At 41.8% G+C, this 25,920-nt stretch overlaps 1 protein-coding gene across 1 annotated transcript in view; it reads left to right on the top strand.

Annotated features, from left to right (window-relative positions):
- Positions 1–25,920, top strand: part of TMEM59L (transmembrane protein 59 like) — a 162,902-nt gene that overhangs the window by 133,655 nt on the left and 3,327 nt on the right. The window contains exon 7 of the mRNA XM_069738989.1: positions 6,353–6,470. Within this exon, the coding sequence (XP_069595090.1) occupies positions 6,353–6,470 (118 nt within the window). The remainder of the gene's footprint in view (positions 1–6,352; positions 6,471–25,920) is intronic.

Below are 25,920 nucleotides of genomic sequence, written 5' to 3' on the forward strand. Positions count from 1 at the left end.
TGCACTCACACAGTACAGCCTCACTCATGCAGTACAGTCACACTCACGCAGTACAGCCACATGCAGCCGCACTCACACAGTACAGCCACACTCGTGCAGTACAGCCACACTCAGCCGCACTCACACAGTACAGCCACACTCACGCAGTACAGCCACACTCACGCAGTACAGCCACACGCAGCCGCACTCACACAGTACAGCCACTCACACACAGTACAGCCACACTCACGCATTACAGCCACACTCAGCCGCACTCACGCAGTACAGACACGCTCAGTATAGCCGCACTCAGACAGTACAGCCGCACTCAGTATAGTCGAACTCATGCAGTACAGCCACGCTCAGTATAGCCGAACTCAGGCAGTACAGCCACACTCAGCTGCACTCAGGCAGTACGGCCGTGCTCAGTATAGCCGCACTCAGGCAGTACGGCCGCGCTCAGTATAGCCGCACTCAGGCAGTACGGCCGCGCTCAGTATAGCCGCACTCAGGCAGTACGGCCGCGCTCAGTATAGCCGCACTCAGGCAGTACAGCTGCACTCAGTATAGCCGCATTCAGGCAGTACAACCACTCTCAGTATAGCCGCACTCAGGCAGTACAGCCGCGCTCAGCACAGTCCCACTCAGCACAGTCCCACTCAGCACAGTCCCACTCAGCACAGTCCCACTCAGCACAGCTGCACTCAGCACAGCCGCACTCGGGCAGTACAGCTGGAGAGAGAAAGATGGGAGCAACATACGGCAAAATGGAAACAGAAACAGGCAGAATGGGAGCAGCACATTACAACAGAATGGGGGCACAGGATGGGAGCAGCACATGACAGAATGGTTGCGCATGATGGGAGCACCACATGACAGGACGGGGGCAGGATGGGAGCAGCACATGACAAGACGGGGGCACAGGATGGCAGCACATGACAGGATGGGGACGCAGGATGGAGCAGCACATAACAGGATGGGGGAGCAAGATGAGAGCAGCACATACCAGGATGGAGACCATATACCAATATAAATGCTCGCCACTCGGGCGTAGAACGGGTTCAATAGCTAGTATATATATATATATATATATATATATCATACTACACACCATCTGCACCAAATTAGACCTGCATTGAGTTTATAAATGAATACGTATTAAAGAAGGTGAAGAATAGAAAACCGCATTTAATACCCATGATGATTCATGAGGCTTCAACAAAATTACCTTCATTCCAATGTCTTTGAGCATCATGAACTGCCTATCTTCAGATACATCACTTCATTTGGAACTCTCCAAAAATTCCCTCACTTTTGTAAATTACTTCCACCAGTTCATTAAAAACTACTCTCAAGTGGTTGCTCATGTGACAGCCCCAAATCAGAAGGATGCTAAATAAAGACACAGCCAGAATAAAGTCATTTACCGTAATTGAAAAAATGACACAGACTCATTGAATAATCTCAATTAAACCATACTTACGACCTTGCCTAATTTCACTGAAGCTCTCGATCTCCTGTAATAAAAGTAAAATAAAAAAACAACAATATAGCATATCTGTCGGTAGTTCTGTCCCACACCGTAATCCATGTCTGGGGGAGAAACAGTTTTCTACCTGAACGGTGCCATGATGCGACCATCCAGGCTGAAAACCACTGGTGAATGAGCTGCTGCGAGCACAGCATCATTGACCAGCGGTGACATCGAGACCGGGTCCAGATCTCCATCTGCGCCTGCACCGCATCCGCGGCCATTTTCCTGGAGACATCGCGCAGAGGCAGGCGCAGATGGAGATCTCGGCTTTCTTCCATCTGTGCCTGCTCGGTAGGCTCGGGAGGGATGGTGCGCTATTTGCCTCCAGGAGTGCAGATTTTCCTAGAATAGTTTGCGGACCCCATATACAGAGCTTCTAACTGCTAGAAAAACAGCATTCTCCCTCAAGTTACCCCATTTTGGAAATTATATCCCTTTGGGAATTTATCTACAGGTGTGGTGACTATTTTGACTCCATGGGTGTTTTCCAGAAACAAGAAGCATTGGATGTTGCTGAGTCAAAAGTGCAAACTGCCATTGAAGTCCCAAGTATGTTGTAGTCTCCAGTACATTGTGGTGCCCAGTACGTTGTAGTGCCCAGTGTAAATTAGGTGGGCTCTCATAGCTATAGAGCCAAATATGTGGCTGCTAAATGTGGTTTAAGAAAACTTGGGCTCAGAAAGGAGGTGGGTTTGGATTTGGGAGCGCAGAATTTGCTGAATTTCTTCTGGTGGAGAGGAGTCATCTCGCTTTTCTAGAGCCTTTGTACTACCAGTAACGTGGAAGCCCCCTAAATTTCCATTAACAGATTACAGACCTGAGTGGGGACGTGCTTTTTTGTGGACTGATTTGATGCTTTTTTGGGAACATTTTACATGACATTTGGGATTACATTGATCTTGCACTCTACGCTGAGCACTTATATCGGTGTTTCCATTTAAATCTCTGTGTAACATGATTCAATTGAAACCCCTGAGAGAACCATTTACTATAATGAGGCAGCAGAATTTCTCTGGACTCTTTCTGGCCTCTGTTCAGTTTAGTCCTTCTTTTCAGAGGTGTACAAAACTGTGGCAGACCGTACTATTATGCATGCCTACAAAGACAGACAGCGTCGGATCATAGGAGGCTAGATGGCGTCCACAGTGCCCTTATCTGCCTCATTATAGGGAATCTTCGTTGTATTTTCCACAGCATGTCAATTCATTGTGTGGATTCCACAGCGTTTTATACCTGTTCCTATATAGGAATCCGCAGGTGAAATCCGCACAAAAAACACTGGAAATCCGCGTTAAATCCGCACATAAAACGCAGTGCGTTTTACCTGTGGATTGTTCAAAAACTGTGCGGAAAAATCCTCACACGAATCCGCAACATGGGCACATAGCCTTAGGGTTGGAATTAGAGTTAGGGTTAGAATTAGGGTTGGAAATAGGGTTAAGATTAGGGTTAGGGTTGTGTTGGGATTAAGGTTAGGCTTGTGGTTAGGGTTATGGTTAGGATTAGGATTAGGGTTAGTGGTGTGTTGGGGTTAGGGTTGGGATTAGGGTTAGGGGTGTGTTGGGGTTAGGGTTGGGATTAGGGTTAGGGGTGTGTTGGGGTTAGGGTTGTGGTTAGGGGTGTGTTGAGGTTAGGGATGCGATTAGGGTTATGGCTAGAGTTGGGATTAGGGTTGGGGTGTGTTGGGGTTAGTGTTGGAGTTAGAATTGAGGGGTTTAGTGTACTCAGGAAAAATTTCTCAACAACTTTGGGGGTATAATTTCTCCTGTTACCCTTGGGAAAATAAAATGGGGGCTAAAAACTTATTTTTGTGTGAAAAAAATGATTTTTTTTATTTTGATGGCTCTGTGAAGCACTTGGGGGTTCAAAATGCTCACCACAGATCTAGATAAGTTCCTTGGGGGGGTCTAGTTTCCAATATGGGGTAACTTGTGGGGAGTTTCTACAGTTTAGGAACATCAGGGGCTCTGCAAACGCAACATGACGCCCGCAGACCATTCCATCAAAGTCTGCGTTTCAAAACGTCACTACTTCCCTTCCAAGCCCTGACGTGTGCCCAAACAGTGGTTTATCCCCACATATGGGGTATCAGCGTACTCAGGACAAACTGGACAACAACTTTTGGGGTCCAATTTCTCCTCTCACCCTTGTGAAAATAAAAAATTGCGGACTAAAAAATAATTTTTGAGGAAAGAAAAACGATTTTTTATTTGCACAGCTCTGCGTTATAAACTCCTGTGAAGAACTTGGGGGTTCAATTGCTCACCACACATCTTGATAAGTTCCTTGGGGGTCAAGTTTCCAAAATGGGGTCACTTGTGGGGGGTTTCTACTGTTTAGGCACATCAGGGGCTCTGCAAACGTAACAGGACGCCCACAGACCATTCCATCAAAGTCTGCATTCCAAAATGTCACTACTTCCCTTCAGAGCCCTGACGTGTGCCCAACCAGTGGTTTACCCCCACATATGGGGTATCAGCGTGCTCAGGACAAAATGGACAACACCTTTTGGTGTCCAATTTCTCCTGTTACCCTTGTGAAAATAAAAAATTGCAGGCTAAAAAATAATTTTTGAGGAAAGAAAAATGATTATTTTCACAGCACTGCGCTATAAACTTCTGTGAAGAACTTGGGGGTTCAGAGTGCTCACCACACATCTAGATTAGTTCCTTGGGTGGTATAGTTTCCAAAATGGGGTCACTTGTGGGGGAGCTCCAATGTTTAGGCACACAGGGGCTCTCCAAACGTGACATGGTGTCCGCTAACGATTGGAGCTAATTTTTCATTCAAAAAGTCAAATTATGCTCCTTTCCTTCTGAGCCCTGTCGTGGTTCCCCCCCACATATGCGGTATTGGCGTACTCAGGACAAATTGTATCATTACAAAAATGCCCAGGCTCATATTAATCAGTAAGCCAAGCGCCATCACCTAGCTACCTGTATACCACTCCATTACCATATACTAACAAAAGGAGAAACATAAAAGTTTTATGGTAGAAAAACTTATGACAAATCTTTATCAATGCAATCACACATATATTGACAAACAATTTTTTAAAAAGAATATATATGATGGTAAAGGACACCAATAAGCAACATACAGCACCATATGAATATAAACGTCCAACTAAAAGTATATAAGGTCAATAACCCTACCCAATAGTGTGTCCAAACATATCCCCTCAAGACCTCTAGGGGGAGGACAGCACAAGTTCTGTCCCAATGGTTAATGCATGATAATGTCCACAGTTCATAATAGCTCGGTCTCACATGCCACTATGTAGGTACAAAGTTATAACATAGGTATTAGACAGAAAGAATAAGGGTTAACCTTACCGGTGCCGTAATGTGCAACTTTTTGCAAAATTTCAGATTTTTTCACAAATAAACGCAAAAATTATCGACCTAAATTTACCACTAACATGAAGCCCAATATGTCACAAAAAATCATTCTCAGAATCGCTAGGATCCGTTGAAGCGTTCCTGAGTTATTAACTCATAAAGGGACACTGGTCAGAATTGCAAAAAATGGCCAGGTCATTAAGGTCAAAATAGGATGGGTCATGAAGGGGTTAAGAATAAATACTGTGTCGTCATATCTACTATCAGGTCTGGGGTTATGTGAAAAGTGTAGTCCACCATATGAGAGAGCAGCAGAGATGCTGGTGTCTGACTGCTGGATCCAGGTTTCAGTGAGATTAAGAGGATTATAAAGTCATTCATGTAGGGGAGTTTGTTGCACGCTGTCCGTGAGTTTCAGGGAGCACAATTAAAAGAGACTGGAGAAGGCGAGATCTGAGCGTTAATACGATTAGCAGAATTTCTATATACAACAGGAAGAGAGTTATAAATACTAGCAGAAGGAGGGCCAGGGTTAGGGGAGATGTCACCAGTGGCTAGAAGGAGAAAAAAGAGAGAAAGAAGGTAGTTCAATGATTTATGGGATTGTTTTGTGCGCTGTATGTTGATAGTGGATGGTTTTGAGTGATTGAGAAATGTCAGTGAGCCTGAGGATTTTACATAGGAGAAGGAAAAAGAGAAGGCCTTACATGGAGAGAGTGCGCTGAATGTGTAAAAGCACAGATGCAGCAAAGAGATATGGTAAATAAATAATCTAGTTCAACTGTAAAGAATTATGTTTATTTGCGTATCTGGCATAGCTTACTTGTCTCCTGCCCTGTCGAACTGCCATGTTAAAATGCAATGCACTATGAAAATATTTCACTTTGAAGGATATTGTACACGTGCCCCCCCTGGTATACGTGCTACCCCTAAGCCAGATTTGAATATATAGGAAGTATTTGCTAGGATCTAGCACCAGTTAACCTCATTAAATAATCAAGCAATTAACAAGATATCAGAGCAGGCAATACTATGTAAGATAAAGAAACACCCATGCTGGACATAAAGGAAAACTTTGAACATAGTGAACAAAATGAAAAAACTCCTCAAACCCCTACCCCCCAAATAAGATGTCTCCACTAGAAAACTTGTTATTTTTGACTGACTCAAAAAACACTCCGTGTACACATATTTTAAGGGCATTTTCTGACAAGAGTATGAAAAATTGTCCTTTTGGCACCCAGAAAAAGATTAATATTTCTTATCTACCTGGTGTTCCGTATGCCAATTTTTTATGTCCGTATGTAATTCATATATCTGTTTTTAACATCATTATGATCCATTTTATATATTGACAATTGAAACAATAATAAATGACCAGTTTACTATTAATCATTGCAAATTATCTATTAAAAAAAAGATTCTAGACAGGTTATGTTGGTATGGCATTCTCTTAATGGTCTCTAGACAAAACTTTCTTCTGTGATTATCTCTGCAGGCGCTCAGGATTACCACGTTGGATTCTGGCGGCATGCTTGTTCCTGTCTATCATGGTGATGCTCTGGCTTAGCTGTGCTAGCTTGGTAACTGCTCCAGATCAACATATAAAGGCTCAGGTAGTGTAGTCTTGAACTTAACTGCCTATGAAATAACATTTTCAATTAAATCAGAATACAGTAAAACAGTATGGTACAAACTTTGAAATAAAGTATTAAAGGGGTTGACTCATCACAAGACTTTTATTACAGTTGATAGATATAGTTATTATAGGACTTTACAATCATTTGAAGCACCTGTTTTTATTTGAAATTTTACTCTACATGTCCAAATGTCACATCAACAGCCTCCTGCCCTGTTCCATGGAACCTTCAGGTTGTTTGGTGCACTTTTCGCTTGCCACCATAAGACTGTATGGTAGAATTGTTCCACTACTTAGTCAAGTCCCTATTGCTGCAGTTTACACAGATTGTCTTACTATTATATATTATCACCTGCCTATATTAAAGTCACAAAACTTTTTGTGTAACCAGAAAATTCCAGAAAGTGCATTTTGAGTGCATAAAGAGTTAGGGAACCTATTAGATGACTTCCCCTAAACTGCCACCACTACGTCTGTTCCTGTAGTCTCTAAAGGTGTACTTAGTAATCCAAGTAGTTGTTTTCAGTGGCACTCCTAATACCAGTGCACTTGTGTATGTACGAGAAATGGAACATGATGGTCCGTGTGCAAACGTTTAGTCAGGCTTGCAATAAAGTTCCTTGCCCGCGAAAATATCAATCAAGCCATTTGGGGCACCAATAAAGCTTACATATCTTAACTTGACCCAGCAGTATCTACTCCACCTTGACACTAAAAATCAAATTAGAATATGGCACACATGGGTATGAAACCTCATGTACCTGAACGTCTAAGGAAACCTTTCATAACCCGGGGGAACAGAATCTATTAGGTAGTGGTGGCAATTTCGGGAGTCAAAAGTCACTTGACAGATTTCCTTTAACTGAGATGAGGAAAAGCATAAAAGGTCACTTGCACACTTTGAGTATTTGATGATTTTTTTACCTCAGTATTTGTAAGCCAAAACCAGTAGTGGATGAAAACAACAGAAGTGGTGATGTGTTTCTGTTATAGCACGGTGGCTCAGTGGATAGCATATCCTGGGTTCAAACCCCACCAAGGACAACATCTGCAAGGAGTTTGTATGTTCTCTCCATTTTGCGTGGGTTTCCTCCCGGCACTCCGGTTTCCCCCACATACCAAAGACATACTGATAGGGAATTTAGATTGTGAGCCCCATTGGGGACAGCGATGATAATGTGTGCAGTAAAGCGCTGAGGAATATGTTAGCACTATATAAAAAATAAAGATTATTATTACTTTTCCTCTGATTTTTCGCATCCTTGTTTTGGCTTACACATACTCAGGTAAAACACTGACCAAATACTCAATGTGTGCACGTGGCCTAATATTTCAGAAAAGCTTTGAGCTCACATGCTCTGCAGCACAGAAACAGATAACAGGACAGGGCAGAGCAGAGTGCACATGCACAACCATGATATTATTTATTATTATTATAGGGCCATTTATTCCATGGAACTTTACATGTGAGAAGGGGTATACATAATAAAAAACAAACCAACCACACAGTGAGAAAAACTCACCAAAGAAAATAAATATTCACTGTTAACGCAATTTAAAGACCTACTCATAAAAAGTGAATATACAGAATCCGAAATATCAGAAACTTAAAATAATTTTATTGATTAAAATATTAAAAGCAAGGAGAAACTGACAGAAAATAACATGAAAAATACCATAGTACAAAAAGATATTGAATACATAATTGGAGGCACGGATCCCATAACATATACGTACATACATGAATACCAATTTAACAGTGATCCGGATCACACCCGAGTGTTTGTCAACAAACTCCCGCTCGGCATGCTCTGACCAGCAATCTCGGCGACGCTCCCTTGATCCCTACTGCCCCCGACCCTTATCGCTGCCACGCGGCTTATCGCTGCTCGCTGCACGGCGCAGGTCCTCACTCACTAAGTCTTCCGGCGGAAAGCCCCTCTCTGTTCCCACGCAAACCTCCTATTACTATTCTGACTCACCACGCCCCCTCTCTGCAGGTCATGGGTCACCTCCATCCTCAATTTCCTTCCCCCCTGCAACTGGAGGCGTGGCATCGGCAGTTCCGGACCTGGTACTTCAGCACCACTTGCAGCCTGGTTCTCTCTTCTACACCCTTGCTCTCCTTAGGTTGCCATTCCACGGGCGAGCTCTTTGTGCCCCTTTATGTTCTTCGGAGGAGGGCGAGATGCCAACAGTTTTCGCCCCCATTTCTGCCTCTCTTGCACTGCATTCTGCCAAAGAAAATCGTTTTGCACATATTGCATGAGCGGGACACCAGCGGGGACACACTGAGTATTTTGACATCTGACTCTCTTCCATGGCATTCAATGTCCTCCTCCACTAAGTCATCTGACTGTGCACTAGTTGTGAGCCCTATCTCTGCCGTTTCACTGGGGCTGCTGTAATCTTCAACATCCTTGGCGCACACCGGCTCCACCCAATTCACTTCCATGCTTCTGACTAACGCAGACATCCCGATGCAGGCAAGTAATGCCTTCTCCCTCACTTCTCAGTGTTCAGCACCATGGCTCTGTCTTGCTCTGGGTGAGGCTCCCCTCTGTTCACCTTTCCATTCCTTCCAAGTCTCTGTCCGTCCTCTATGATCACTCTGAAACAGGCGGACCTTCTCCCTCCACTCTGTTCCTTGGGGCGGGCTTTTCTGTCCAAGGACCATCTCCTCCAGGTGCAGTTCGTCGTTGGCTGCCTCGTGTAGGGCAACTCCTTGACATGTGTCCCATTTTTCCACGAGTCCCACACTCACTCCTGAGCATGTCTGGTGGGCGCTTCATTCTGTATTGCTGTCCGCCAGGAAAGGCATACCCTCTCTGCAATCGTTCTTCATTCCAGGATATAGGATTAGATTCTGAGGTTGCTGCTGGAGTTTTTCTTACGCTCCGTATTTCTTCTCTAATTTCTCTTATCACCTGCCATAAGTTACCCCGGGGTATGGGATTGGATTCCAAGGTAGCAGCAAGGGCTTCTTTTATGCTCCATATTTCTGCCCTAATTTCTCGCATTTCCTGTTGTTATTCGCGGGCCCACTCTGGCTCTGCTGTGGGTGGGGTTGGTACTTCATTGCTCTGGACCATCCCTGCTAGGGCCGCCACCCCCTGTTCCTGCTCTCTTACGTGCGCCTCTGCTCCCACCTCTAAGAAGGTCATACGTGGGCTAGCACGCAAGCATTCTCGCAATGCCTGCTTAAGCGGTGCGTCCCTCAGACCTGACAAATTGATCCCTCAAAATTCTATCAGGAGGCCCCACTCCCATGGTTCCCACGTCTTCCCTTTTAGTAATGTGCGCATGCACCTCCTGCAACGCATTGATATATTGCGCCACCGTCTCCCCTTCTCGCTGAATGCGACCAAATAACCGCATGCGCAACTCTTCATCGTCAGTGGGATCCCTGCGCATCTCTTCCAAAATTTGTACCACCTTCTCCAACATATCTCGCTCATGTGGAGGGCAAAACATTTAAGAAGCCTTCCTGTCTAGTGTCATTAACGCTATCTCTGCCTGCAGCCCAGGGGCTATGGGTTACATCCGCAGCATGCTTTTGGTCCTTTCAGTCCAATCCCACAACATCATGTTGTTTCCCGTGAACTTTGGGAGGTTACTAAGCATTGCCCCCAACGGCAAACTGGACCTGGGGGTACCCATAGTGGACTGGTCTGCAGCGTCTGTGTCCAAGGACTGCATCCTGCCAACTACGCCAAATGTAAAGCAGGTAAAAGGATGCATGGTGGAACTGCCACAGACCTAACAAAAGGAATCAGGGCTGTTTAGGTACTTACCAATGAGAAATACCAGAGCCAGACATGATCTGAAATAAAAGAAATAAGAATGTAAATAAAAAATAAAAAATATCTTCCCTCACGCATTCTCCGGTCCTCCCAAGACCTCCTTCTCTCCTCCACACTTATTCGCTCCTCATCCAATCGCCTCCAAGACTTCTCCCGAATATCCCCCATCCTCTGGAACTCTCTGCCCCAACACATCCGACTATCAACCACAGTCGGATCCTTCAGACGGAACCTGAAAACCCATCTCTTCAGGAAAGCCTACAGCCTGCACTGACACCGCTGCCGCCTCATCATTATCGAAGCTACCGCCTCACCAACACCGGAGCTACTGCCTCACCAACACCGGAGCTACCGCCTCACCAACACCGGAGCTCCTGCAACCCTCAACCTATTGTCTCCTTCCCCATAATCCTGTAGAATGTAAGCCCGCATGGGCAGGGTCCTCGCCCCTCTGTATCAGTCTGTCATTGTTAGTTCGTTTACTGTATGTGATATCTGTAACTTGTATGTAACCCCTTCTCATGTACAGCACCATGGAATCAATGATGCTATATAAATAATAATAATAATAATAATAAATTCTGCTAACCCCATTGTATAGAGACTTTTGGAAGATGTTTCACTATATAGAACGAGACACAACCTTTCACCACACTGTCTCACATGTAACTGAATAGCCTAGACAAATAACGTGATGCCGGTCGCCAAGATCGTCCTCTACCCCTCACGACTCGAGGGTGGTTTGCTCTTGGCCAATAGAAGAGCACTAGTGCTACCTTCAATCCAGCCTAGAGTAATCTCATTAAGCTGCAGTAAAAATAAACCTCACGTGATAGAAGTAAACCATCCACAGTTTTTAAATTAGCATGCGTATATTTGTCTAAATCAGCAGGAAAATTGAACTAAACAAAAATTATTTTCAAAATTGTGATATTATACAGCAGGTAAACTGGAATTTAAGTTACTTTGAAATGTGCTATTGGCAGCTAATGAGGAATGCATGTCGCCTAATGTGGCCCTTCATAAAGGCTACTAAATTTGTTAGTAGGCACATATATGGCTTCAACAATGTCATGCAGCTCAGGACAATTTTTTTTAAATTTATCTTTTTTTACTCAGTTTTTTAGTCTCCATAGGGACTTGAACCTGCGATCAGTGTTTAATCACTTGTTCTATATACTGCAATGCTTCATTATTGCAGTACATAGTGAAATACAAGATCTTCTACAAAGCCCAGTCCGTGGTTGGGCCTCACAACAGTATTAGGATGGTAGCCCTGGGGACCTTCATCAATCTCCTAGTGCACTATGCATTACAGAGAGGTCGATGGGAGTCCAACCCTACAGAGACAGACACAGGCATTTCAGTGGCATTTAAAAGCAGTGATCAGAGCTGGCTCAGGGTATTTTTTTCTTAAGGTGCTTTTACATTGCTCTTATCTTCACATTGGTGGGTCTCATCGGGGCTTGCATCCAAACCTCTTTGCAAAACAAGATTCAAACATATGTGCCATCGGGGTCATAGACTATAATGGTGTCGGCAGAGCAAACATGCACTCTTTTGTGCATAATTTTGGGACGTATACGCCTACTGAAGGCGAAAACCCAGATGCTCTCTACTACGTCTGGGTGTCCACCTCCAGTAGGCGTATATGCCCGTCACGTTCGCTCTTCCGGCACCAATCTAGTCTATGGCACTGTCGGTGCATATGTCCGAATCACATTTTGCGAGTGATTCAGATGCAATCTCTGATGGGATCAAATGTGAAGATAAGCGCAATGTGAAAGCACCATTAAAGGCAGGTGCTGGCAGTATAACAAAATCAACACCTGACATGTGGAACAGGCTCAGCTGCTGGTCCCATTTCATACAATATACGCTCCATGATTTAGTAGTATGAATAGAGTGGGTTGAGATAAAATTTTACAGATGATACAAGAATGAACCATTTTTGGAAGCAGCTGTTTGCTTGGCCATTGTTTATACGTATGAGGTATATATGAAAGAAGCCATGGCTGTTTGACAAGTGGTGTTCCAAGTATCACTTTTTGAGGAGTAACTGTTTCACTGTTTGCAAACTGAAGAAAAAAATTACTTGACTTCTTTTAGCAATGAAAAAAATATTGATTATTCTTTTTTATGGCATTTGGTTTATTATTTGTATCTAAAGTGAATAAGCAATGGGGAACATCTGGTCCCAGATAAATAAACTAATGAAAAAGCAGTGGGAAGCACCAATCCCAGACAGCAAATAACTAATTTTAGCCAGATCCTGACAATTGCAGCATTTCAGTATAGATAGAACATGATGGATGGCCAGGAGATGCACTAGCAGTGATCAGCACTAGTGGCAGCAGCACAGTATAGAACATAATGGAAAGAAATGCAGATGATATGGCATTAGACATAGTGGAAATGGAAATTCTAACTGAATGCCTGATTCCTTTTGACATATGTAAGACTGAAGGACAATCTTGTTTGCTTAGTTGTGACAAAACTACTTCTTATGCTGAATACCCTCTCTGAGAGAACATTGGAGACAGGCCAAGACAGTTCACCCATAGAAAACTGGGCTAGTTTTGGCCACTGTTCCAATCTGCTGATCCAGAAGCCCATGGCGACAGGGCTCAGGGCATCTGCTGGAGAAGGAGGAGTCTTGACTTTATGGCGCACAGAGAGGAATATAGAAGAGATAGTTGGTAGCCAGTAAACCACATTAGCCCATAGTTCCCCAGAGCTCGGATAAACACCACTTCTGGGGCAGGAAAACAAGTGAACCAATAAGGACCACCAAACGGTGGTGCCCCCCGCATATTGGGTATCAGTGTACTCAGGACAAATTGAACAACAACTTTTGTGGACTAATTTCTCCTGTTACCCTTGGGAAAATACAAAACTGGGTGTTAAAGATAATTTTTGTGGAAAAAAAATGATTTTTTATTTTCACGGCTCTGCGTTATTAACTGTAGTGAAACACTTGGGGGTTCAAAGTTCTCACAACACATCTAGATAAGTTCCTAGGGGGGTCTAGTTTCCAATATGGGTTCACTTGTGTGGGGTTTCTACTGTATAGGTACATCAGGGGCTCTGCAAATGCAACGTGACGCCAGTAGGCTAATCCATCTAAGTCTGCGTTTCAAATGGCGCTCCTTCCCTTCCAAGCTCTGCCATGCGCCCAAATGGTGGTTACCCCCCACATATGAGGTATCAGCGTTCTCAGGACAAATTGCACAACAACTTTTGGGGTCCAATTTCTCCTGTTACTCTTGGGAAAATACAAAACTGGGGGCTAAAATATAATTTTTGTGGAAAAAAAATTTTTATTTTCACGGCTCTGCTTCATAAACTGTAGTTAAAGGGAACCTGTCACCCCGTTTTTTCAAGAAGAGCTAAAAATAGCGTTAAATAGGGGCAGAGCTGGGCTTTACATTACTGTATTTTGGAGCCTTTATTCCCCACCAATGCTGCCGAAATACCTTTGTAAAGTCGCCGTTTTGACAGCGTGGTGACAGCTCTGTTTCTCCCCCAGATCTCCGTTGGTGGCGAGTTCGCATCTCGGCTGCAGGAAAATGGCTGCCGCGATCTCCATCTGCGCACACGCGGCATCCCGCGGCCATTTTCCTGAAGCCCCGGGAAGCCGAGAAGAACCATCTGCGCACGCACGGCCTCACAAAGATGGCCGCGCCCACCGATAAACGGCTGAATAGCGCAGATCGCGCTATTTTCCTTGAAGCTGCGCAGTGGATTCGCCACTTGGACATGCGCACACCACTACGCCACCAATGGAGATCTGGGGGAGAAACAGCGCTGTCACCACGCCCATATGACCTGACCAGCGTGAGTGACAGCCCAAAACGGCGACTTTACAAAGGTATTTCGGCAGCATAGGTGGGGAATAAAGGCTCCACAATACACTAATGTAAAGCACAGCTCTGCCCCTATTTAGCGCTATTTTTAGCTCTTCTTGAAAAAACGGGGTGACAGGTTCCCTTTAAACACTTGGGGGTTCAAAGCTCTCACAACACATCTAGATAAGATCCTTACGTGGTCTACTTTCCAAAATGGTGTCACTTGTGGGGGGTTTCAATGTTTAGGCACTTCAGTGGCTCCCCAACGCAACATGGCGTACCATCTCAATTCCAGCCAATTTTGCATTGAAAAGTCAAACGGCGCTCCTTCTCTTCCAAGCTCTGCCATGCACCCAAACAGTGGTTTACCCCCACATATGGGGTATTAGCGTACTCAGGACAAATTGCACAGCAACGTTTGTGGTACAATTTCTTCTGGTAACCTTGGAAAAATACAAAATTGGGGGCAAAAATTCATTTTTGTGAAAAAATATTTTTTATTTTTACGGCTCTACATTATAAACTTCTGTGAAGCACTTGGTGGGTTAGAGTGCTTACCACACATCTAGATAAGTTCCTTAGGGGGTCTACTTTCCAAAATGGTGTCACTTGTGGGGGGTTTCAATGTTTAGGCACATAAGTGGCTCTCCAAACGCAACATGGCGTCCCATCTCAATTCCAGACAATTTTGCATTGAAAAGTCAAATGGCGCTCCTTCCCTTCCGAGCTCTGCCATGCGCCCAAACAATGGTTTACCCCCACATATGAGGTATCGGGGTACTCAGGACAAATTGTACAACAACTTTTGGGGTCCATTTTTTCCTGTTACCTTGGTAAAGTAAAACAAATTGGAGCTGAAGTAAATTTTTTGTGAAAAAAAATTAAATGTTCATTTTATTTTAAACATTCCAAAAATTCTTGTGAAGCATCAGAAGGGTTAATAAACTTCTTGAATGTGGTTTTGAGCACCTAAAGGTGTGCAGTTTTTAAAATGGTGTCACAATGGTGTATTTTCTATCATATAGACCAGTGGTCCCCAACTCCAGGCCTCGAGGGCCGCCAACAGTGCAGGTTTTCAGGATTTCCTTAGTATTGCACAGGGGTTGGAATCATCACCTGTGCAGATGATCACATTACAACCGATGCATACTAAAGAAATCCTGAAAACCTGCACTGTTGGCGGCTCTCGAGGCCTGGAGTTGGCCTCAAATGTTGCTTCAAATGTGATGTGGTCCCTAAAAAAAATGGTGTTGTAAAAATGAGAAATTGCTGGTCAACTTTTAACCCTTATAACTCCCTAATTGTGCTGATGTAAAGTAGACATGTGGGAAATGTTAAGGGCATAAAAATTCAAAGTTGGAAAATTGCGAAATTTTTCGAAATTTTGACCAAATTTCCGTTTTTTTTTTCACAAATAAACGTAGGTAATATCCTTTCAAATAATTTTTATTAAGCATTTTGAAATTTAATATTGTGTTTTGTAGATAATCATATATTCAACTTTCAAGGAAATAAGGGTGGGGAGAGGGCGGGAGGTGAGGGAAGTGGGAATGGGAAAAGGGTAAGAGAAAAATTGTGGACATGCTGTCCAGTCATAACAGAATTTGATTAATTATTAACAATTATTAACAGGTTAACATATATTACCTTCACAGGTATACATTAATTGTCACCTTTCCTTTTAATGTGGTAAGTTGGGATATACCTCAACCCATTTCTTCCATTTCCTATCATATTTCTTATAATAGTTGTTTGCTATTGCAAAGTTTTCTTCATATGCTTTATGTAGGTTAATTTGGTCTATGATTTCAGTAAAGGCTGGTAAAATTGGATTTTTCCAATGGAATGCTATAATTTGTTTAACCACTAAACAAATGTGGATTATAATAGGTCTCGCATTTGTGTCAATGCTTTCCCATTGTAAAGACAACAAGGCCATTGCTGGGGTAACTATGATGTTATCTTTTAATATTTTGTTGATTAGTTTTGTGGCCTGTCTCCATAAGGGTTTCACCTTTGGACACTTCCAAAACATATGTAGCAAACTTCCGTATTCTCCACATTCTCTCCAGCACAGGGGAGACCCTCCCGATGGCAGGTGGGAGAGGCGAGCCGGAGTGAAGTGCCACCTTGTGATGATTTTAAAATATGCTTCTTGTAGTGTCATGCAAATATTTGATGCATAGCTGAAATGGATCGCGTTTTCCCACTGTTCTGGAGTAAATGTCGTGTTCAAATCATTTTCCCATTTATTCATGTAAGATAACTTGTCAAATTTTGTGTCGTTGTTGAACCACCGATAAATTTGCTTATTACTCCAAAATAAGTAATGTTTGGGGTTTTTTAATAAATTAGTAGTAGCTTCGGAGATTTTTGGTTTTTTAATGATATAATTTTGGGCTTGTTCTTTCAGTGTCATATAAGGAAAAAAGGCTGAGGAGGGAATGTTAAATTTTTCTTTCAAGGAGCTGAAACTGATAAATTTAACCCCATCATGAATATCGCTTAATTTTAGGATCCCTTTTTCTCGCCACATGGGAGAGGGGTCAGCGTTTTGGGTAAGCGTAATAATATCTATAGGGGTATTGTAGAGTAGAATTTTCTTGTTGGATCCTCTTTTCCTTTTAGAAAGTTTGTCCCATGCATATATAATGGAAGAGAAAATAGGGTGTTTAACGTGAATATTGTTGGTTCTGTTTAGAATATGGTTGAAGACTAATTCTTTGGGAGGTTTATTATGATTGTGGGTAATTTCTAGATCAAGCCAATTTGGATAGTCCTCTTGCATGAACCAATATTGGCTTTGTTTGATAAGGTTTGATAAGTATAAGGCGGTTATATTGGGTAGGCCTATACCCCCAAATTCTTTGCACTTATATAATACTAGATGGCAGCCCGATTCTAAAGAATCGGGAGTCTAGAATCCATATATACTTTATTTATTCAAATGTAAGAATAATACAATTAATAAATAATAGTAAGAAAGAACAAAAAATGGCTGCACTCACCAGCTCTTGACAATTCTTGTTATTTAAGGTACAGTTACACAGGATCCATGAACATGCTTATGAGGGGAGGGATGAAAGACATCAGACGACAACTTTGCGTGTTGTGGCAAATGCCACAACAACGGTTCTTTGCTTAAGAACAATAATGTAAATAATAAATAATATGTATCAATAACTATGTATATTGGTATGTTCTATGACATTTTAAAATATTTCATTATTATGTGGAAAGGCTCTTAGTACCCATACTGGCGCATACTTGTGTGCCCATCAGGTATTTTCACAGTAATTTTACATCTGATGGGTTGGTATGAAACGTTTTTAATCATCTCTTGGGCTTAGCTAAGCCTTCATTTTAAATAATTCTAATAGGTACAACAGAAATAAAAGCCTTTTTGTGTACCCAAATTTTTTGTGTTTATTTTTACAGAAGTGTAAAATTTAAGAAATCAACGTTTTCGCTCTGCATCATTACCATACTTTATATCAGACCTGATCTTACGTGCGCCATCATAAGCTTTGGACTCTGTGTCATTAGTATACTTAACAGTGTCCATGCGCTTGCATCTATCCTCTGTACTCTTGTTAGCACGCTGTTTGCGCTTACGTGCGGCATCGGCGTCTTTTTGCTCTGCATTATTAGTATACTTTCTATCAGACCTAATCTTACGTGCGCCATCAGCAGCTTTGGGCTCTGTGTCATTAGTATCCTTACTATTAGAGCTCATGTTGGCTAAGCTAAACAGCTTTAAGCGTGGTGGTGGCAAACAACAGGTTAATAAGAGGCAGTGTCAGGTAGTAGGAAAATAGCCAGTTAATAATAGGCAATAGTTCTTTGCAGGAATGCAGATATTAATAAATAGGCAGTTTATATTGCAGAGAAATTGCTGGGCAATAATGGACAATGTCCTTATGTGGCAAATAATAGAGCAATATACCCAATGTGGCAAAGAAGAGGTTAATAAACGGCAGTCTCTCAGTATAACAGTCAGTGAATAATAGGCAGTATATGGAGAAAACAACAAACAAAAGTTCAAAATTGGTGTGAAAATGTCACTGAACCACTTCACAACTAAATATATATAGTTTTGGTAAATGGTATTATCATTTTTTTGACGAAATTCGGCAGCAGTTTGAAGAGCAACGTCACTGGGCCCGCCTCCACGCAGTAGAAACTTGCTGTGAGGTAAAAATTCAAAAATCACACCAAAATGGCGGGCGGAGTGTGTCACAGTACGGCACGTTTCTGATTGGTCGCTCGCAGCAGGCGGCAACCAATCAGACACTGGACACTGTTGACGTCACTTATCTCCGGACATTAGCTCCGGACATTAGCTCCGGACATTATCTCCGCACATTAGCTCCGGACATTAGCTCCGGACAAAGCCACGGAAGTTGGCACAAATTGCAGGAAGTAGTATTCTAGGCAATTAATCTCCGGACATTAGCTCCGGACATTAGCTCCGGACATTAGATCCGGACATTAGCTCCGGACAAAGCCACGGAAGTTGGCACAAATTGCAGGAAGTAGTATTCTAGGCAATTATATATTAGATGTTTGTGGGTATTCGGGCCCTTTTTTTATTCCAGATGAACAAATTAATTGTGGATTGTATACTGGTTAGATAAGATGTGTTGACTTTTAGGGGGAGTGTTCTTAGTATATAAGAGATTTTTGGGATGATAAAATTTTGATAACCAATATTCTACCCCACCATGATAGGTCTTTTGTACCAAAGAAATTAAGGTCATTGTTAATTGTCTCTAAGAGTTTGTCCAGATTTTTCTTCATTATTGCCTCAAGGTTTTTTGAGATGATCGTGCCTAGATATTCTAAGTCCCCCTCTGACCAGCTTAGTGAAGATATATTCTCAATTTTCTTTGTTTCTAAGTCGCTCAAATAAAATGGCAAGATTTTTGATTTATTTTCGTTAATCTTAAAAAAGGAAATATTTGAGAACGTTTTAAGGGTTTTTTGCAGTTCTGTGATTGATTTGTAAGGATCAGTCAGGGTAAATATCAGGTCGTCGGCAAAAAGGCCAATCTTATACTGACGTGTTTGTGTTTTCAAACCTTTTATGTTATTGTTTTGTCTGATCGATTGCGCCAATGGTTCCATTGACAGTATAAAAAGAAGTGGAGAAAGGGGGCAACCTTGTCTTGTACCATTTGATATGTCAAATAGTGCAGAAGAATAATTGTTAGTATGTATTCTGGCTTTTGGCCTACAGTAAAGTGCCATGATGCTGTTAATATATTTTTCATTAAAACCAAATTTACTTAGAACTGATGTTAGATAGAGCCAATTTAGGCGGTCAAAAGCCTTTTCGGCATCTAAAGTTATAATTACCGTTGGCAATTTAGAGGAGTGTATCAGTTTGATTGAATTAATCAGTCTTCTAGTGCCATCTGTCGCTTGACGACCTTTGATAAAACCGATCTGATCCCCATTTATCAATTATGGTAGGTAGGATTTGAGCCTATTCGCTATTAATTTGGAGTATATCTTCAAATCTGCATTTATGAGGGAAATTGGTCTGTAATTATTTACAAGAGTCAGGTCGGAATTGTGTTTGGGGATCAATATTATTGTGGATTCTAACATTTCTTCTGGGAAATTTCCTGAGGAACTAGCTATATTAAAGATTTTTTGTAAGTGTGGGGAAAGTATTTTGGTGAAGGATTTGTAATATTCATTCCCGAAACCGTCTGGGCCTGGTGATTTAAAATCTTTGAGTTGAAGAATGGTCTTTTCAATTTCTTCTTGGGAGAATGGGGAAGTTAGGTTTTCTAAATCGTCATGGGTCAGTTTGGGGAGTTCAATTGTGGACAAGAATTTTTCAATGTCAGAGGTATTGGGTTTTGGGGTAGAAGTTTGTGACTGTAAATTGTATAATTTATTATAAAAATCAGCGAAGGAATTAGCTATGTCTTGAGGATGAGACACCGTTATTCCATTTTGGTTCTTTATTTTGTTGATCCTATTTGATTGTCTAGTCTTTTTCAATCTATTAACCATGTATCGTGTTGGCTTATTTATTGAAGAGTATTGCTTAATTTTGGAGTTTTTGACCATGGTATGGTATGATGAAAATATGATTCTTTTGAGATCCTGCCTGAGTTTTAGTAAATCAATTTTGATTTGTGTAGAGGGGGAATTTAAATTTATTTGCTCGTTTTCCTTGTCTTTTATTTTATTTTGAAGGTCCTCAATCTGAGTCCTAAATTCTCTTTTCCTTTTGGCAGAGATCTGTATCATGGTACCTCTTATAACCGCCTTATGGGCACACCAATTTATGAATGGGGTTGTATCTGTAGGGGAGTTTTCTGTAAAATAATTTATTAATGATTTTTCTATTGGTAATCTATATTCAGGATGGTGTAACAGATTAGAGTCGCATTTCCATAATTAATTTTTGTTAATTGTGTGGCCTATTTGTACTTCAGCTGATACTGGAGAGTGGTCCGAGAAGGTTTTCCTTTCTATATTAATTCTATGGAACTTGGGAAGTGTAAAAATGTCTGATAAAATTAAGTCAATACGTGACACTGATTGGTGAGGGTCAGAAAAATGGGAGAATTCGATTGATGTGGTGTTAAGACACCTAAAGATGTCAAATAATTCGTTATGATGGATCCAGTTGTCTAAATTGTTTGGTCTGTATCTATTTGGGGAGGAGGAGTCCATATTTGCGTTTGGGACCAGATTGAAATCTCCCAGCCAAATCATGGCACCTCTCTTAACTGACATGACTTTTTTATTTATTTTGTTCAGGAAATTTATTTGACCCGTATTGGGGGCGTAGATATTGATAATTGTGCATACCTGGTTGTTTAATGAACAAATAAGAATATGGAATCTACCTTTAACATCTTTGACCTCCTCTATGAATTCAAATGAAATTGTGCCTTTGATGATTGTGATTACTCCGGCTTTCTTTTTCACATTGTCAGACTTGTAAATATATGGGAAATTTTTATGTGAGAATTTTGGGTTGGCCTTGTCTTTGAATTTGGATTCCTGTATACAAATTATTTCAGCTTGACTTTTACTTATTTCTTTCCAAAGTGTATGTCTTTTGTGTGGACTATTAAGTCCTCTTACATTGTAGGATAGTAGTTTTAAACTCATTATGATCTAAATTATATGGAAGTCTATTTTGCAAACCTGTGAAGAAAATCTTAACAAACCTATAAGTGTTTAATACAAGTGGTAACAATAAATAATAAACTGGAATGTCCACTTGAAGGGGTTCACTTCAGTGAACCTGACTTCACCTGTTGGGGGAAAAAGTCTGTGTTACTCGCTCCCGAGCAACATTCTCTTTGTTGATGAACATAAAGTCAATATATTAAATACATAAACTCGTTACTAACAATAACAGATTAATAGAATAGTTAAACATCCTAGGGTAAGGTATAGCATTGTATCACTCAATATAAATATATCAAAACCCTTTCATGTCTTGCTGTCAGAATCAGGGTGAACTTTGTGTCGTGAATATAATGGGATATTGATGGATTTTAAGAAGTCCCTGCCTTCCTCTGGGGAGTTTAGGGCGATAACATTGCCTCTGTAATTTACTAATAATTTTAGCGGGAATCCCCACTTATAAGAGATCTCGTTGTCTCTGAGAGGTATGGTGATATTCTGGAAAGCTTTCCTCCCTTCGATCGTATCTCTGGAGAGATCGGCATATAATTTGAGTTTTTCAAATGGCTCAGGGAAGTTTTTATTTTCTTTAAAGTAATTTTGAATTTTTTCTTTTGTTTTGAAGAAGTGGATTCTCATTAACGTGTCTCTAGGTAGATCTTTAGGAATAGTGGGCGGTTTTCGCAACCTGTGGATTCTGTCTATTTCTAGTTCTTGATCAGTCAGGGTAGGGATTATTTTTCTGAATAACTTCTTGGTGTACTCTTCCAATTTATTTGGGCCTATATTCTCAGGAATCCCCCTAATTTTGATGTTATTTCTCCGATTCCGGTCTTCCAGATCTGCTACCTTAAGCTTTAGCTTATGCATCTCTCTGATGATGTCGTTATTTACTTTGGATATATTATCTGGCCTCTCCTCTATCTTTTTAATTCTATCTTCAAATTTGTCCATCCTATTGCTGAGGAGGGATAATGATTCTTTGAACATTTTATTTTGCTTATCAAACCTTTCGTTCATGCTGTTTTCAAACTTATCCATTTTTTCTGTCAAATTAGACAGAAGTTTCCCAACAGAATTCATATCAAATCCTTGAGTATTGTCGGGGTTTGGATTACTTTTTTTTGGTTTTGGCTTGGAGGGGCTTGTATTAGGAGAGAATATCTCTGAGACCTCGTCAGATGAATCATTAGGAGTGGTGTATTTCTCTCCTATAGCCCCTGGAGTTTTCCTCTTTAAAGATGTAGATGAGTCCATCTCTACAAAAGTGTTTGGGAGGTTCTTTTTTACTCTGTTTGAATTGGGGAGTTTATCATAGTCTAATTCCTCATCGTCTTTTAATGGAGACCTGGATCTATTGGGACTTATTGTGGTTATTAAGTCCTTTGATGGATTGCGCCCAGAACCTTTGTACCTTTGGGGTTTTTGAGGTATAGATGAGGCCATGTTTAAGAATTGGGGTTTAGACGAGTTCTTGCTCATTGTTATCCCCAAGCAATAGCCTGATTTGCAGAGAGTGTCTACTTAGGACGGTCTCAGAATAAAGATTAAAGATTTTCCACAAATAGTAGCCCCAAGCAAAGCTGGAATTGTAGACAATGTCCTCTATGTTGATCTCAGGTTAATCCTGGTGAGGCTGGCCCTGGTGTATAAAAAATCCCCACAAAGTGGTCTCAAACAGCAAAAGGGGAGCAACTATGGAAATACCCCTGTGAGTGTGGTAATAGAAATCATCCGAATATAAACAAGCAATTAGCTGTGTCAACAGGTGGCGTATATAGTTTCACAGTAATTACAGAAGAATATGCTTAGATAATACCTAGCACCTGAGAATTAAAAAGTGCAGATCACTGGGGCATACAAATAGATTTTTCCCAACAGAGCATGCTTATATAACACTTTGTGTTTGTTAGTTAAAGGGTGCAGGTTAATTCCCCAAAACAAACAAATATCTTTCAAGAACTGATTGTTCTCCTAGAGACATGTGCTAGTAAGGAAGGAATCAGGGTAGAAATAAAACTCTCCAAATAATATGACTGGATTTAGGACTTCCCAGTCAGCTTCACTAAAATAGCCAGTTACCTGGATTAGATCCTGTCAGCGACTGATATAGTAGGCTATAGCTCTTTTGCTTTGTGAGCCCTGCAGGGCTCCTAGCTGTTTCAACAACAGTTTATGCTGCACTGGAGTCTTCCTGTCGCTCCTGCAGAGATGGCTGTCTGTGTGGTTCCACCGTTGTCCTGCACAGGAGTCGTCGGTCGTCGCTGTCTTCCCCGCTGGACCGCCGGTGTATTTTCGTTCCCAGCAGGGGGCCGGAACTTACCGCTGTTTGAGTCCGGTGGTGCTTGGATCCGGAGCCTGCGATGTGTTGACCAGCGCAGATCTTCTTCTTTGCTGTCGCTGGTGTACTCTGGTCTCTCAAGCCTTCTGATCTGTCACCGTCCACCAATAAAATGGCAGCCATCTTTTCCCGCCTTTTGTTCCAAGGTCTGGGGGAGTGTCAGCGTCGGCTTCTGTGTGGAGCTGATATCACGTCACTGCTCCGGGTCTTCCCCGATGCTTCTGGATCGCTTTCTTCTGCCTCCGTCTTTCAATCCGGGGAGGCTTAGCACTTTATGCTAATGAGCACAGGGCGGTATATCCCCAGGCAATAGGGGAGGGAGCAGCAGCTGTGCAGAGACGGCTCCATAGTGTGTGCCTGTAGCTGTCACTTCCCTCCTCCTCACTACCAAAGCCAAAGAGGGAGTTTATAATAAAATCTGATGTTTTTTACCTCAGGTCCTTTGGCTTATTAGCTGAGCCGCTTGTTAGAAGGTATTAGCTTCCTGAGGCTGGATTACCTCAACCCTGTAGTTTGAAGGCCCAAACTTTTCTAGGGCTGATTTCTAAAATTTATGTGGTAAAATTAAAATAATTTTCGGATCATAGTGACCCAGATGAGGCACTGGATAAGATCCAACCAAGGATTTGACAATAAAAACGTTTTTTAGGCGATTTTGGTTGATTATAGAGGATTTTCCTCAGGAGCTCCAGCACCGCACAACCTACGCCATAGCAGTCCAGGCCACGCCCCCAAACGTAGGTAATATCAAAGAAATTTTACTGCTATCATGAAGTACAATATGTCTCGAGAAAACAATGTCAGAATCACCGGGATCCGTTGAAGCGTTCCAGAGTTATAACCTCATAAAGGGACAGTGGTCAGAATTGTAAAAATTGGCCCGGTCATTAACGTGCAAACCACCCTCGGGGCTTAAGGAGTTAAAGAGCTTGAAAAGAATTGGATATAGTCCTTGGGGTCCTCAGAGTGTGATACACATACAGCTCTGGCAAAAATTAAGAAACCACCCTGTCATTGGCAGCCCAATCTCCATACCTGAACCCCATTGAAAACCTCTGGAATGTAATCAAGAGGATGATGGATGACTATGAAACAAAACCATGAAACAAAGAAGAACTGCTTACATTTTTGGGCCAGAAACAGTGTGAAAGACTGGTGGAAAGCATGCCAAGACGCATGAAAGCTGTGATTAAAAATCATTGTTTTTCCACAAAATATTGATTTCTGACCTCTTCCTGAGTTAAAACATTAGTATTGTTATTTCTAAGTGATTATAAAATTGTTTTTTTTTTTTTTGCACTATTTGAGGTCTGAAAGCACTGTTGTTGTTTTTTTTTAAATTTTAACCATTTCCACTTTTCAGAAAAAAAATGTATTGCTTGGAAATTCAGAGACTTGTCAGAAGTTTATAGACTACAGTAAAAGAACAATTTACATTTTACTCAAAAATTATACCTATAAATTGAAACATCAGTCAAACTGAACATTTTTGCAGTGGTCTCTTAATTTTTGCCAGAGCTGTATTTATAGGGCAATTGGAGACTACACAGTACTTTCAATTTGCAGCAAATCAATTTTCCAAAAATAAGATATTTGGGAAATATTTGGCTGAACTGGTGTTTTCCGAGGTTATATTCCCTGTCTTTTTAATTGATTTTTATAATCTTGTCAACTAATAAAAGTATGTTGTTTTATCTTTATTTTTTGGGATTCTCTTCTTATCAGGTAGAAGGACTCACCACCTGATTCTGTTATTTGATGATCTTTTGAAGTGCCTAAAGGTACCTTCACACTGAGCAACTTTAGAACGATAACGATAGTGATCTGTGACGTTGCAGCGTCCTGGATAGCGATATCATTGTGTTTGATACGCAGCAGCGATCAGGATCCTGCTGTGACATCGCTGGTCGGAGCTAGAAGGCCAGAACTTTATTCTGTCGCTGGATCACCCGCTGACACGCTGAATCAGCGTGTGTGATGCCGATCCAGCGATGTCTTCACTTGTAACCAGGGTAAACATCGGGTTACTAAGCGCAGGGCCGCGCTTAGTAACCCGATATTTACCCTGGTTACCATTGTAAATGTAAAAAGAAAAAAACACTACATACTCACATTCCGGTGTCTGTCGCGTCCCCCGGCGTCAGCTTCCCTGCAATGTGTCAGCGCCGGCCGGCCGTAAAGCAGAGCACAGCGGTGACGTCACCGCTCTGCTTTACGGCCGGCGCTTACACAGTGCAGGGAAGCTGACGCCGGGGGACGCGACAGACATCGGAA

The sequence above is a fragment of the Ranitomeya imitator genome, chromosome 1 (assembly GCF_032444005.1).
Source record: "Ranitomeya imitator isolate aRanImi1 chromosome 1, aRanImi1.pri, whole genome shotgun sequence".
Lineage (NCBI taxonomy): Eukaryota > Metazoa > Chordata > Amphibia > Anura > Dendrobatidae > Ranitomeya > Ranitomeya imitator.